At 40.9% G+C, this 12981-nt stretch overlaps 1 protein-coding gene across 1 annotated transcript in view; it reads left to right on the top strand.

Annotated features, from left to right (window-relative positions):
* IQGAP1 (IQ motif containing GTPase activating protein 1) overlaps window positions 1-8167 on the top strand; it is a 112849-nt gene extending 104682 nt beyond the window's left edge. Inside the window, exons 36-38 of the mRNA XM_003268502.3 lie at window positions 319-441; window positions 2841-2949; window positions 5935-8167. Coding sequence (XP_003268550.1) covers window positions 319-441; window positions 2841-2949; window positions 5935-6048 — 346 coding nt within the window. The 3' untranslated portion in view covers window positions 6049-8167. The remainder of the gene's footprint in view (window positions 1-318; window positions 442-2840; window positions 2950-5934) is intronic.
* The last annotated feature ends 4814 nt before the right edge of the window (window positions 8168-12981 follow it).

Raw genomic sequence — 12981 nt, forward strand, 5'->3', positions numbered from 1 at the left:
GCTGGCATATGAAGCTCTCATAGTTACTTGTTTAGGTGCTTAAGTTTCCAGAAGGACATGGGAGGATTAAGACATTGTTAAATTCATGGGCGTATTCTCAAATATAATTTAAACTAAAAATAGAAGCAATTTGGTAACATTTCCCCTGTTTTGCAGAGATATTGCCTAGGCTAATTCTAACATTTGTTTGCCATTTTAGAGTTGGTATGTTACTTATGTCTGGAAGTTTGGTTTCTGACATGTTTCCTTCAGTTACCAATGATGAAGATTCAGAGTAGATGGTTATTTATAGAAAGTGACATGATGTGATTTTTACAGAGTCTCCAAAAAGCCTAGGGAAATGAAAGGAAAGAAAAGCAAAAAGATTTCTCTGAAATACACAGCAGCAAGACTACATGAGAAAGGAGTTCTTCTGGAAATTGAGGACCTGCAAGTGAATCAGTGAGTCTTTGCTTTTGGTTTTATAAGTTGACTTTTATTTCTACATTTATCACATCTTTGCCTTTTTGTCTTCATTTCTCTTTTCTGGATGGTTACTTGTAGTTTTTTTTATGTATTTATATATTTTTATGTGCAGAATTAGGCCTCATACTCAGAGTTAATTTGTCATAAAAGAGTTTTTCTTTTCCTTGTTTGTAGAACATTTGTCTCAGGTCATGCTTACTTCTTTGGGTCTGATCTTAATTTTTCCTCATTAAAGCAGGAAGCCATTCTTTGGATTTCTTCTGTTTCTGAACCAAGAATAAATTAAGAGTAACAATAAGAGGAGTTTGCTTTATTCCACTTACAGCTAGGAACCAGGCACTTATCTTCATTTTCTTTTCTGGGAAGTATCAGCTTGCTTTTTGCACCTGGTTCATGGACCTGACATGTCATCCTCCCACAGGTCCTGGGCCCAGCGTCATTAGCAAGCATTTATTGAGCATCTGCTCAGTCAGCCCTGTGACCTCAGGCTACTGATCTTTCTCTTCTTTTGTCTGTTTGGGGGGTAAAAAAACAACTTTTAAAAAAAGAACCTTTTACATTTTTCTAATTCTAAAATAATATGTATTCGTTATTAAACTTTGAAAATACAGTAAAGCATAAAAAAGAAAACACCTGTAATTCCACAAGCCAGAGATAACCACTGAAATTGTTTTAATTATTTTTTTCTATTCACATAAAGATTATCCACGACTCACCCACTTATGTATTTAACTACTATATATATATATATATATATATATACATATATATATATATATACGTATATATATATATATATATACTTTTTTCTTCTTCTTTTTCTTCTTCTTATTTTTTTTTTTTTTTTTTTTTTTTTTTTGATAGAGTCTCTCTGTCACCCAAGCTGGAGTACAGTGGCACGATCTCAGCTCACTGCAGCCTTGGCCTCCCAGGTTCAAGCAATTCTCCCACCTCAGCCTCCCGATTAGGTGGGACTACAGGCATGCACCACCACACCCAGCTAAGTTTTCGTATTTTTAGTAGAGATGGGGTTTCACCATGTTGGCCAGGCTAATCTCAAACTCCTGACCTCATGTGATCCACCCACCTCAGCCTCCCAAAGTGCTGGGATTACAGGCCTTTATTATTTTTATTATTTATTTATTATTATAGATCATTATTTTCCACTACTGTTCAAGTGCTTACCTCTATTTGCCTTTCTTCTTTTTAATTTGCTTTTATGGGCTTAGAAACTAGCCAACCAAATCTGATAAAATTACTTATCACTTAAGATAAATATCTTTAAGGAATAACCTGTGAGGTGTTGAGGTGTTCCAGTTGAATAAAATGCACGTGTGTTTCAGTGCATGGGTTTTTGTGACTTCTCCTTTAACTCTCAGTGACCTTTTTGCATCTTTCATGGTTCTCAGCCCTGTTCGTAATAGGTAAGGCAGCTCCATAGTTGAGTTCTGGAAGTGGTGCTACAGCATAATCCCCTTTTTTTTTTTTTTTTTTTTTTTTTTTTTTGAGATGGAGTCTCGCCCTGTCACCAGGCTGGACTGCAGTGGCAGTATCTCAGCTCACTGCAACCTCCGCCTCCTGGGTTCAATCAGTTCTCCTGCTTCAGCCTCCCGAGTAGCTGGGACTACAGGTGCATGCCACCACGCCCAGCTAATTTTTGTATTTTTAGTAGAGATGGGGTTTCACCATGTTGGCCAGGATGGCCTCGATCTCCTGACCTCGTGATCCGCCCGCCTTGGTCTCCCAAAGTGCTGGGATTACAGATGTGAGCCACCGCGCCTGGCTGCATAATCCCTTTTCCTTTTGGCCCCCCAAAATTTCCTGGCATGTAACATGTGAATGAGTGATAAATATGTTTAATAATAACAATTAATCTTTGGTAATAGTGTGCTTATATACACAGCACCTACTCTTTCTAGAAGACCTCCTCCCTTGGTGCTTTTTATACGGACCCCCTTTTGTTTATTTACTTCTCCCAGTTCTCAAACATGCATGTATTCAAACACCCATATCGTCTCCTTCCACCCCCGTTTCCTCCATTTTCTCCTTTTATCATTAGGTTTCATTTTTGGCCATGTGGAAGTGAAGAGATGTCATCCTCTCACACGCCACTTGTGGCACTCCTCAGTGGTTCCTCTTTCATAGAATGCAGGTGCTGCAGGCAGAGAGAGGTTGCCATTCCTCTCTCCAAGTCCCAGAGCAGATGGTACTTAGGCGTGGCAATCCATGCTGCTTCAGCTGCAGAAGTACTTTCGACCTGTATTTTCTACCCCTTTTCACCCTTGAAGACTTGATTCATCTCCTTTCCCCATTTCACAGAATATTTTTATATGAGAACATAAAAACCACACCCTTACGATGTTATCTTTCAACAGGTTTAAAAATGTTATCTTTGAAATCAGTCCAACAGAAGAAGTTGGAGACTTTGAAGTGAAAGCCAAATTCATGGGAGTTCAAATGGAGACTTTTATGTTACATTATCAGGTGGGTATGCACCAGCAGGAACCAAAAACTTTCTGAATGAGATTCTTGTCCAAGTAGGAGAAATAGATAAAGAGGAGACTCATCTGAGGAAAGCTGTCTACATTCAGCAGTGAGCTAGGCTCCACACTGGGGGGAAAGAAGCTGAGGGTTTCAGCATGTCTGGTTTGGTGTGTGCACTCTGGAGAGCTTTTGCAGATGTAAATCTTCAGAAAACATTTATCCGAAGCTTCCACTTAGTGCTGCCACTAAATTGAGCTGATACCTTGGAGTTGAACAAAATGCGTAAGTACACATGCTGACGTTGCAAAATTGTAAGCCCACTCAGTAGCTTGAAATCTTTTTTCTCATTTTGGTTTGATATAGGTACTTAAAAGTTAGATGCACTTCTGACAAGGTGTGTGTAAAGTTTATGTTTGTAAACCGAATCCTATCTTAAATCCAAAAAGAACTCGGAAGTAATTCATTTTTGTAGCATAAAGATCCCTACGTTTTATTTTGAAATATCTGATTTTTACACGTTAAAAAATAACAGGGCATTGAGAGGATTCCTAGGTGACATCCAGACTCCTTTAGCTTTGTGTGTGTGGCACCGGTTAGTCTGCTTCTGTCTCCTTTCTTGCACTGCTTCACACAGCCACGCCCTGCCAGCCTGGGCAGGTGCCTTCCTGTGAATGTACATTTGGGCTTCTGCTCATGCTGCCCTCCCTCCCCTCCCCTGCCTCCCAATCCTGCCCCTTTTGTTCCTCCATCGAGTACTTCCATGTGTGTGCCTCCCCCAGCCAAGCCATAATAGGTGGTTTCCCCTTCGCTTCTGTAGCCCTTGCAGACATCCTCTGTTTACGGTAGGTGTTGACTTACTTCCCCTCTCCCCGCTAAAGCCATAAACTCCTTAAGGACAGGTAGCATTTCTTGGTCATCTTAGTTTCCTTCTCAATGACCAGTAGACCATTAAAACATGTTAGCTAAACAAATGTGAAGTGATTTTGTGATGCACACAGCTAACTAAAGTACTTCCACCAAAAAAAAAAAGAAAAGGAACCTCTTATTCCCTGAGTTTCACCAAATTATTATTTTTTAAAATTTTAAATTTTTTTATTTACTTGGAGTTATCAGAACGTATTTGTATTTTTAAGTTTTTTAACCAAATCGTGTTAGGCCAACCAGTCTGCCTGTGGTAATTTATTAATTTATGTCCAAATTCATTAAATGTGGGGTGACTGCCAGGTGTGGGGTATTCTGTTAGGCACAGGTCCCAGCAGCCCTCATGGAGCTGCTAGGATTTTTCCAGCAGATAATTTAACTTGTGGGGTCCTTTCTTTTTTGAGTGGGGGGCAGGCAGAGTCTTGCCCTGTCGCCCAGACTGGAGTGTAGTGGTGTGATCTCCACTCACTGCAACTTCCACCTCGTGGGTTCAAGTGATTCTCCTGCCTCAGCCTCCTGAGTGGCTGGGATTACAGGCGCACACCATCACGCCTGGCTAATTTTTTTTTTTTTTTTTGGAGACAGAGTTTCGCTCTTATTGCCAAAGCTGCAGTGCAATGGCACAATCTCGGCTCTCTGCAACCTCCGCCTCCCAGGTTCAAGTGATTCTCCTGCCTCAGCCTCCCGAGTAGCTGAGAATATACGTGCGCACCACCACGCCCAACGCCCAGCTAATTTTTGTATTTTTAGTAGAAACAGGGTATTCACCATGTTGGCCAGGCTGGTCTCTAACTCCCGACTTTGTGATCCACCTCCCTCAGCCTCCCAAAGTGCTGGGATTACAGGCATGAGCCACCACACCTGGCCTTGTGGGGTCCTTTCAAGCCTTTTGACCCTTGCTTTCTCATCACTACTCTTCTAAAGTTTAGAAGTGAGACCACTCAGATTTCTTAAACTTGTTCAGGACGATGGTGAAAGTAGCAGGAAAAGTGGAAGCATTGCAGTCAGATCTGGATTTACCACTTCCATCTCTGTCCTATCGTGCAAGTCATTTAACATCTCTGAGCCTCAATAGCTCATCTTTAAAGTTAGAATAATCGCACCTCATAAAAATTTTTGTGAGGACTTTAAAAGATGCTATTAATGTGCTTACACAATGCCAAGCACATGGCAGACACCTAATAAAACATCAAGTTCTCTCTTTTCCCCTTGTCTTCAGGACAGAAAGTGTTCTCACGTGGAACAGAAATTAAGAATCTAGCAGATAGTGGCTGGGCGTGGTGGCTCATGCTTGTAATCCCAGCACTTTGGGAGGCCGAGGCGGGCGGATCACGAGGTCAGGAGATCGAGACCACGGTGAAACCCCATCTCTACTAAAAATATAAAAAATTAGCCGGGCGTGGTGGCGGGCGCCTGTAATCCCAGCTACTTGGAGAGGCTGAGGCAGGAGAATGGCGTGAACCCAGGAGGCGGAGCTTGCAGTGAGCTGAGATCACGCCACTGCACTCTAGCACTCCAGCCTGGGTGACAGAGCGAGACTCTGTCTCAAAAAAAAAAAAAAAATAAATAAATAAATAAATAAAGCTAGCAGATAGTGTTGAGGTGACATTACTATCCTTATCTCATTTCCCCGTGCTTAGTATATTTCATCATAGGTTTAAATGCTTCACCTTTTCCAGATTTATTAAAACTAGTGACCCATAACATGGATGAAATGGGAAAATGTCATTGTGACTTCTGAAATAAAAAGCTTAGATGTGTGTGGCAACTGAGCATGTTTCTTTTTCTTTCCATGTATGATGAATTTTGATAGGAACATGACTTCCTAACTCCAAATCAACCAGAAGCCTCCCTTGGCCAATGCGCCCTATTGCTCCAGCTCTCAGGCTGGTTGTGCAGTGGGTGGTTTCCTAGCTAGGAACCTTTCTTTTGCCCCAGTTCACGTCTGGCACACAAGGCAGGCCTCAGTCCATCTGGATCCCTCCCTACATTGTGTCCTTTTTCCTTGTTCCACAGACTTGATTAACTGTCAAAATGTTTTGTTTTGTTTTGTTTTGTTAATAGGACCTGCTGCAGCTACAGTATGAAGGAGTTGCAGTCATGAAATTATTTGATAGAGCTAAAGTAAATGTCAACCTCCTGATCTTCCTTCTCAACAAAAAGTTCTACGGGAAGTAATTGATCGTTTGGTGCCAGCCCAGAAGGATGAAGGAAAGAAGCACCTCACAGCTTCTTTCTAGGTCCTCCTTTACTCATTGGAAGCAAAGACCCAGCCCACAACAGCACCTCAATCTGATACACTCCCGATGCCACATTTTTAACTCCTCTCGCTCTGATGGGACATTTGTTACCCTTTTTTCATAGTGAAATTGTGTTTCAGGCTTAGTCTGACCTTTCTGGTTTCTTCATTTTCTTCCATTACTTAGGAAAGAGTGGAAACTCCACTAAAATTTCTCTGTGTTGTTACAGTCTTAGAGGTTGCATTACTATATTGTAAGCTTTGGTGTTTGTTTTAATTAGCAATAGGGATGGTAGGATTCAAATTTTTCTCATTTAGAAGTGGAAGCTATTAGCACCAATGACATACATACATACAAGACACACAACTAAAATGTCATGTTATTAACAGTCATTAGGTTGTCATTTAAAAGTAAAGTTCCTTTATATTTCTGTCCCATCAGGAAAATTGAAGGATATGGGGAGTCATTGGTTATCTTCCATTGTGTTTTTCTTTATGGACAGGAGCTAATGGAAGTGACAGTCATATGTTCAAAGGAAGCATTTCTAGAAAAAAGGAGATACTGTTTTTAAATTTCATTATCAAACTTGGGCAATTCTGTTTGTGTAACTCCCCGACTAGTGGATGGGAGAGTCCATTGATAAAATTCAGCTACTCAGATAAATTCAGAATGGGTCAAGACACCTGCCTGTTTGTGTTGGTGCACAGAGATTGTCTTGATTCAAAGAGACAATTCACTCCATCCCTATGGCAGAGGAATGGGTTAGCCCTAATGTAGAATGTCATTGTTTTTAAAACTGTTTTATATCTTAAGAGTGCCTTATTAAAGTATAGATGTATGTCTTAAAATGTGGGTGATAGGAATTTTAAAGATTTATATAATGCATCAAAAGCCTTAGAATAAGAAAAAGTTTTTTTAAATTGGTTTATCTGTATATCTGAACTCTTGAAACTTATAGCTAAAACACTAGGATTTATCTGCAGTGTTGCAGAGAGATAATTCTGCCTTAAATTGTCTAAAACAAAAACAAAACCAGCCAACATATGTTACACGTGAGATTAAAACCAATTTTTTCCCCATTTTTTATCTTGCTGCCCACATTGTGCCTTTTATGAGCCCCAGTTTTCTGGGCTTAGTTAAAAAAAAAAAATCAAGTCTAAACATTGAATTTAGGAAGCTTTTGTTCTTGGATAAAAAGTCATATACTTTTTTTTTTTTTAAAAACTTTTTCCAGGAAAATATATTGAAATCATGCTGCTGAGCCTCTATTTTCTTTCTTTGATGTTTTGGTTCGGTATTCTTTTATCATAAATTTTTAGCATTTAAAAATTCACTGATGTACATTAAGCCAATAAACTGCTTTAATGAATAACAAACTATGTAGTGTGTCCCTATTATAAATGCATTGGTGAAGTATTTTTATGAGACTCTTTACTCAGGTGCATGGTTACAGCCCACAGGGAGGCATGGAGTGCCATGGAAGGAATCGCCACTACCCAGACCTTGTTTTTTGTTGCATTTTGGAAGACAGGTTTTTTAAATAAACACCTTCCTCAGATTAAAAGATGATGCTGTTACAACTAGCATTGCCTCAAAAACTGGGACCAACCAAGGTGTGTCAGCCCTGTTTCCTTAAAAGAGGCTATCAATCCCAAAGGCCACATCCAAGACAGGCAATAATGGGCAGAGTTTACAGCTCCTTTAATAAAATGTGTCAGTAATTTTAAGGTTTATAGTTCCCTCAACACAACTGCTAATGCAGAATAGTGTAAAATGCACTTCAAGAATGTTGATGATGATACAGAATTGTGGCTTTAGTAGCATAGAGGATGCCCCAACAAACTCACGGTGTTGAAACCACGCAGTTGTCATTACTGTTATTTATTAGCTGTAGCATTCTCTGTCTCCTCTCTCTCTTCCTTTGACCTTCTCCTCGACCAGCCATCATGACATTTACCATGAATTTACTTCCTCCCAAGAGTTTGGGCTGCCCATCAGATTGTTGCTGCACACAGTTGCCTTTGTATCTCTGTATGAAATAAAAGGTCATTTGTTCATGTTTGTGTTTTTCTCAGTTTCATTGTTAACAGTTCCTGCTAAATACCTTGACTAGAGTGAGATGTAACAGTTAAAAGCACAACAGCAGACAGCCCCTTCCTTTTAAAGGAGAAAACGTAAGTCCACCATCAAATCACTGAATGTCTCAAAGTGACTTTTAATGTGAATGTGTGACTTTAGCCTTTTTAATTAATATGCTTATCTTCACCATAAAAAGAAGGGGGTTGCAGGAAGCAAACACTATATGTCACTTAATTCTGATTGACTAACGGTGGAAAGTTTAAAATTGCAACAGCATTTAACCTTTTTTGACCAGCACACTCGTTGAGCACATAGAGTGTGCCCCTTAGGGGGTTCCTATGTTACGTGCAAGTCACCAGAAAAGACTAGGGGATGTTGAGTGTGGAAAAAGTAAATCACAGCAGTAAAAAAAGAAGAAAAGGGGCCGGCGTAGTGGCTCACACCTGTAATCCCAACACTTTGGGAGGCCGAGGCAGGCTAGATGACCTGAGATCAGGAGTTTTAAGACCAGCCTGGCCAACATGACGAAACCCCTACTAAAAATACAAAAACTAGCTGGATGTGGTGGCACGAGCCTGTAATCCCAGCTACTAAGGAGGCTGAGGTAGGAGAATCACTTGAAGCTGGAGGCGGAGGTTGCAGTGAGCCAAGATCACACCACTGCTGTCCAGCCTGGGAGAGCGAGACTCCATCTCAAAAAAAAAAAAAAAAAAAAGGCTTCCTTGTCAGAGGGCAGCCCTACTTAAAGATACAAACATGTACATAAGCATCCCGTTGTGTTGGCAAACTGTGGCCAGACTATATTGGAAAATTAGTGACAGGTTGAAATAAGAGGGGAAACGGAATAATTCTAAAATAGGGAAAATGAAAAATTGGAGGTGATGATTTGTGCGAGTGGTTGGAGATGACCGCATGCTCCTCTGAGGAAGAGTGAGGGGAAGAGCATGGCTCTCCTGGTGGGACTCTCTGGAAGGTACCCTTCTGAGCCCCAGGTTTCTTGTTCTGAAATGGAAAGGATGCTGTCTGGTAGCTTTGTTATTGAAACCTGAAATATTTTAATAATATGCTCTATATTGTCTTGCAAAGAAATCAAGGGAGTTAGAAAAGTACTTATCAGGACCGGGTGCAGTGGCTCATGCCTGTAATCCCAGCACTTTGGGAGGCCAAGGTGGGTGGATCACAAGGTCTGGAGATCGAGACCATCCTGGCCAACATGGTGAAACCCCCGTCTCTACTGAAAAATACAAAAAAATTAGCTGGGCATGGTGGCACATGCCTGTAGTCCCAGCTACTCAGGAGACTGAGGCAGGAGAATCGCTTGAACCTGGGAGGTGGAGCTTTCAGTGAGCCGAGATCGTGCCACTGCACTCCAACCTGGGCAACAGAGCGAGACTCCAACTCAACAAAAAAAAAAAAAAAAAAAAAAAGCTTATCAAGGTATAGCAATATTAAATAAGAAAAATAAGAGGGAAAATCAGAGTAGGGGCTGGGTGCGGTGGCTCACACCTATAATCCCAGCACTTTGGGAAGCCAAGGCGGGTGGCTCGCTTGAGTTCAGAAGTTAGAGACAAGCCTGGCCAAAATGTTGAAACCCTGTTTCTACCAAAGATACAAAAATTAGCCCGTGTGGTGGCGCGCACCTGTAGTCCCAACTACTTAGGAGCTTGAGGCAGAAGGATTGCTTGAGCCTGGGAGGTTGAGGCTGTGGTAAGCCGTGATTGCACCACTGCACTCCATCCTGGGTAACAGCAACACCCTGTCTCACAAAAAACAAAAAGAAAAAAAAAAAGTAGAAAAGTAAGATGGAACCCAGAGCAATGGCAGAGTGAATGCCGTGGAGTCCCAGCTGCTGCTGGTGGTGCCACTGCACCAATGGGGAGGGAGACGGGGTCGTCACAGCCCTGCTGCTCATTCTTTTGCCTGTGTATCCCTGAAAATAATTTGGGAAAACGTTTACATCCCTTCACACATTTTAAGTTTGACAAATACATTTTTAATGTTTAAATCAAGAGTCCTGCTAGCATGTGAATTTCAATATAAAAATGGCCTCATAAAAATATCGAATGGAACCCACCTTCATTCATTTTTAAAGGTACATGAACAAAGCTCTTAGTTGGAAATTTCTTTTTTATTTCTTTTATATTTTATTTTATTTATTTTTGTTTGAGACAGAAGTCTTGCTCTGTCGCCCAGGCTGGAGTGCAGGGGCGTGATCTCGGCTCACTGCAACCTCCACTTCCCAGGTTCAAGTGATTCTCCTGCCTCAGCCTCCTGAGTAGCTGGGACTACAGGCGGCTGCCACCACACCTGGCTAATTTTTTGTGTTTTTAGTAGAGACGGAATTTCACCATGTTAGCCAGGCTGGTCTCAAACTCCTGACCTCAAGTGATCTGCCCACCTTGGCCTCCCAAAGTGCTAGGATTACAGGTGTGAGCCACTATGCCTGCCCCTGGAAATTTAAAATCTTTACAAATTTAACTTTTTTTTTTCTCTACTCTGCTTCCTTCAGAATTTTATCCTAGTGAAATATTTTAAAGGACATTTTATTTTTGGTCATCTGTAACAAAAATAAAAATTTGTTTTCATGACCACAAGCCTATTAACCCAATCCAGAAAAACATTTTGCATAGATAACAGTTATTAGTGCATATTCGATTGCAGTATTTTTTTTTTTTTTTTTGAGTTGGAGTCTTGCTCTGTCGCCCAGGCTGGAGTACAATCTTGGCTCACCACAACCTCTGCGTCCCAGGTTCAAGCAATTGTCCTGCCTCAGCCACCTGAGTAGCTGGGATTACAGGAGCCCTCCACTACGCCTGGCTAATTTTTGTTATTTTTAGTAGAGATGAGGTTTCACCATACTGGCCAGGCTGATCTCGAACTCCTGACCTCGTGATCCGCCTGCCTCGGCCTCCCAAAGTGCTGGGATTACAGGCGTGAGCCACCGCACCTGGCCCAGTAATGTAATTTTATCTTGACAATTCTAAAAGATATTTGAAATGCAGTTTTTTGTGTTATTTTGTCATTGGTGTCTAATGAAATGCATTTATTGATGAGATAAATGAAAGTCTTTTAAAACGAAGGTTTAAAAACATGGTAGACAAATATTCTTTTTGTTCTTGTTTTTTTTGAGACGGAATCTCGTTCTGTTGCCCGGGCTGGAGTGCAGTGGGTTGATCTCGGCTCACTGCAACCTCCGCATCCCAGGTTCAAGCTATTCTCTTGCCTCAGCCTGCCGAGTAGCTGAGATTACAGGCGCCTGCCACTACGCCCGGCTAATTGTTTTCTCTTTTTAGGAGAGACGGGGTTTCACCATGTTGGCCAGGCTGGTCTCGAACAGCTGACCTTGTGATACGCCTGCCTCAGCCTCCCAAAGTGCTAGGATTACAGGCGTGAGCCACCATGCCTGGCCTTTATTTTCGGTAGACAAATATTCTTGCTAGAATGAGATGGGGCTCATGACCAATTCTATTTCTATGTTTCATTTTTATAACTGTAAGCTCCGAGAAACATTGAGGTGTTTCGTTACAGCAATGTCACACATTTCTTAGGACTCCTTAGTTACTAATCCAAAAAACTCAATGATTTATAATAAGTTATAACATGAATAGGTTCACCAACTTTGTTGAAAGCAAAAATTAAAAAAAGATAATTACCTAATTTGGAGAATTTATTATGCATGCAAACATTAGATTATTCACTTTCTCAGGACTTGGGAAGTAGACAAGGGGCTTTACCAAGACTTTTAAAGTAACTCAATTATAACTCTTTTTTTTCTTTTTTTTTTTTTGAGACGGAGTCTTGCTCTGTCACCAGGCTGGAGTGCAGTGGCGCGATCTCGGCTCACTGCAATCTCTGCCTCCCAGGTTCAAGCAATTCTCCTGCCTCAGCCTCCAGAGTTGCTGGGATTACAGACACCCGCCACCACGCCCAGCTAATTTTTGTATTTGTAGTAGAGATGGTGTTTCACCATGTTGGCCAGGATGGTCTCTATCTCCTGACCTCGTGATCTGCCCACCTCGGCCTCCCAAAGTGCTGGGATTACAGGCGTGAGCCACTGTGCCAGCCTATACTCGTAACTTTAACTTAAAGATAGCTTATTTAATCCGATATGTTAATACGCTTGGGAAAACATATATTTTAATACTCCTTTGGTACTATAATTTTTTAACTTTTATTGCAGGGAACTTTCAACATATAAATGGGGAATAATGTAATGAGCACCCATGTGTGCACCATCCAGCCCAACAATTATCAACACACAGTTAAGCTTATTTCACCTGTACCTCTGCCCAAACCCTCTTGTTTTATTTTGACAAAACCCAGGTATAGTATCATTTCAACCATAAATACTTCAGTACATGTCTCTAACACAGTTTTTTTTTTTTTTTTTTTTTAATCACAGAAGATATTTGGCTGTTTGGAAATATTTTTAATTGGCCTGACAAAAGAGGTGCTACTGGCATCTAGTGGGTAGAGGTGAGGGATGCCACTTGACATCTTTCAGTGCAACAGGACAGCCCACTGCAACTAAGAATGCTCCAGCCTCAAATATTAATAATGCCTGGGCTGAGACGCTGCTCTTACAGATAAGGACTTAAAAAAAAATCCCCATCCCATCATCACACCTAACAAATTATTTTAAAATATCAAACACAGTCATTGTTTAAACTTCCCCATTCATCTTATCATTGTTCAGTTTGTATTTTTGAATCAGGTGCCAGACAAGATCCACGCATTACATTTAGTTGATAGGTCTCTTAAATATCTTTTTCTTTTCTTTTTTTTTTTTTTT

Source organism: Nomascus leucogenys, chromosome 6 (genome assembly GCF_006542625.1).
Source record: "Nomascus leucogenys isolate Asia chromosome 6, Asia_NLE_v1, whole genome shotgun sequence".
In the NCBI taxonomy this organism is placed as follows: Eukaryota; Metazoa; Chordata; class Mammalia; order Primates; family Hylobatidae; genus Nomascus; species Nomascus leucogenys.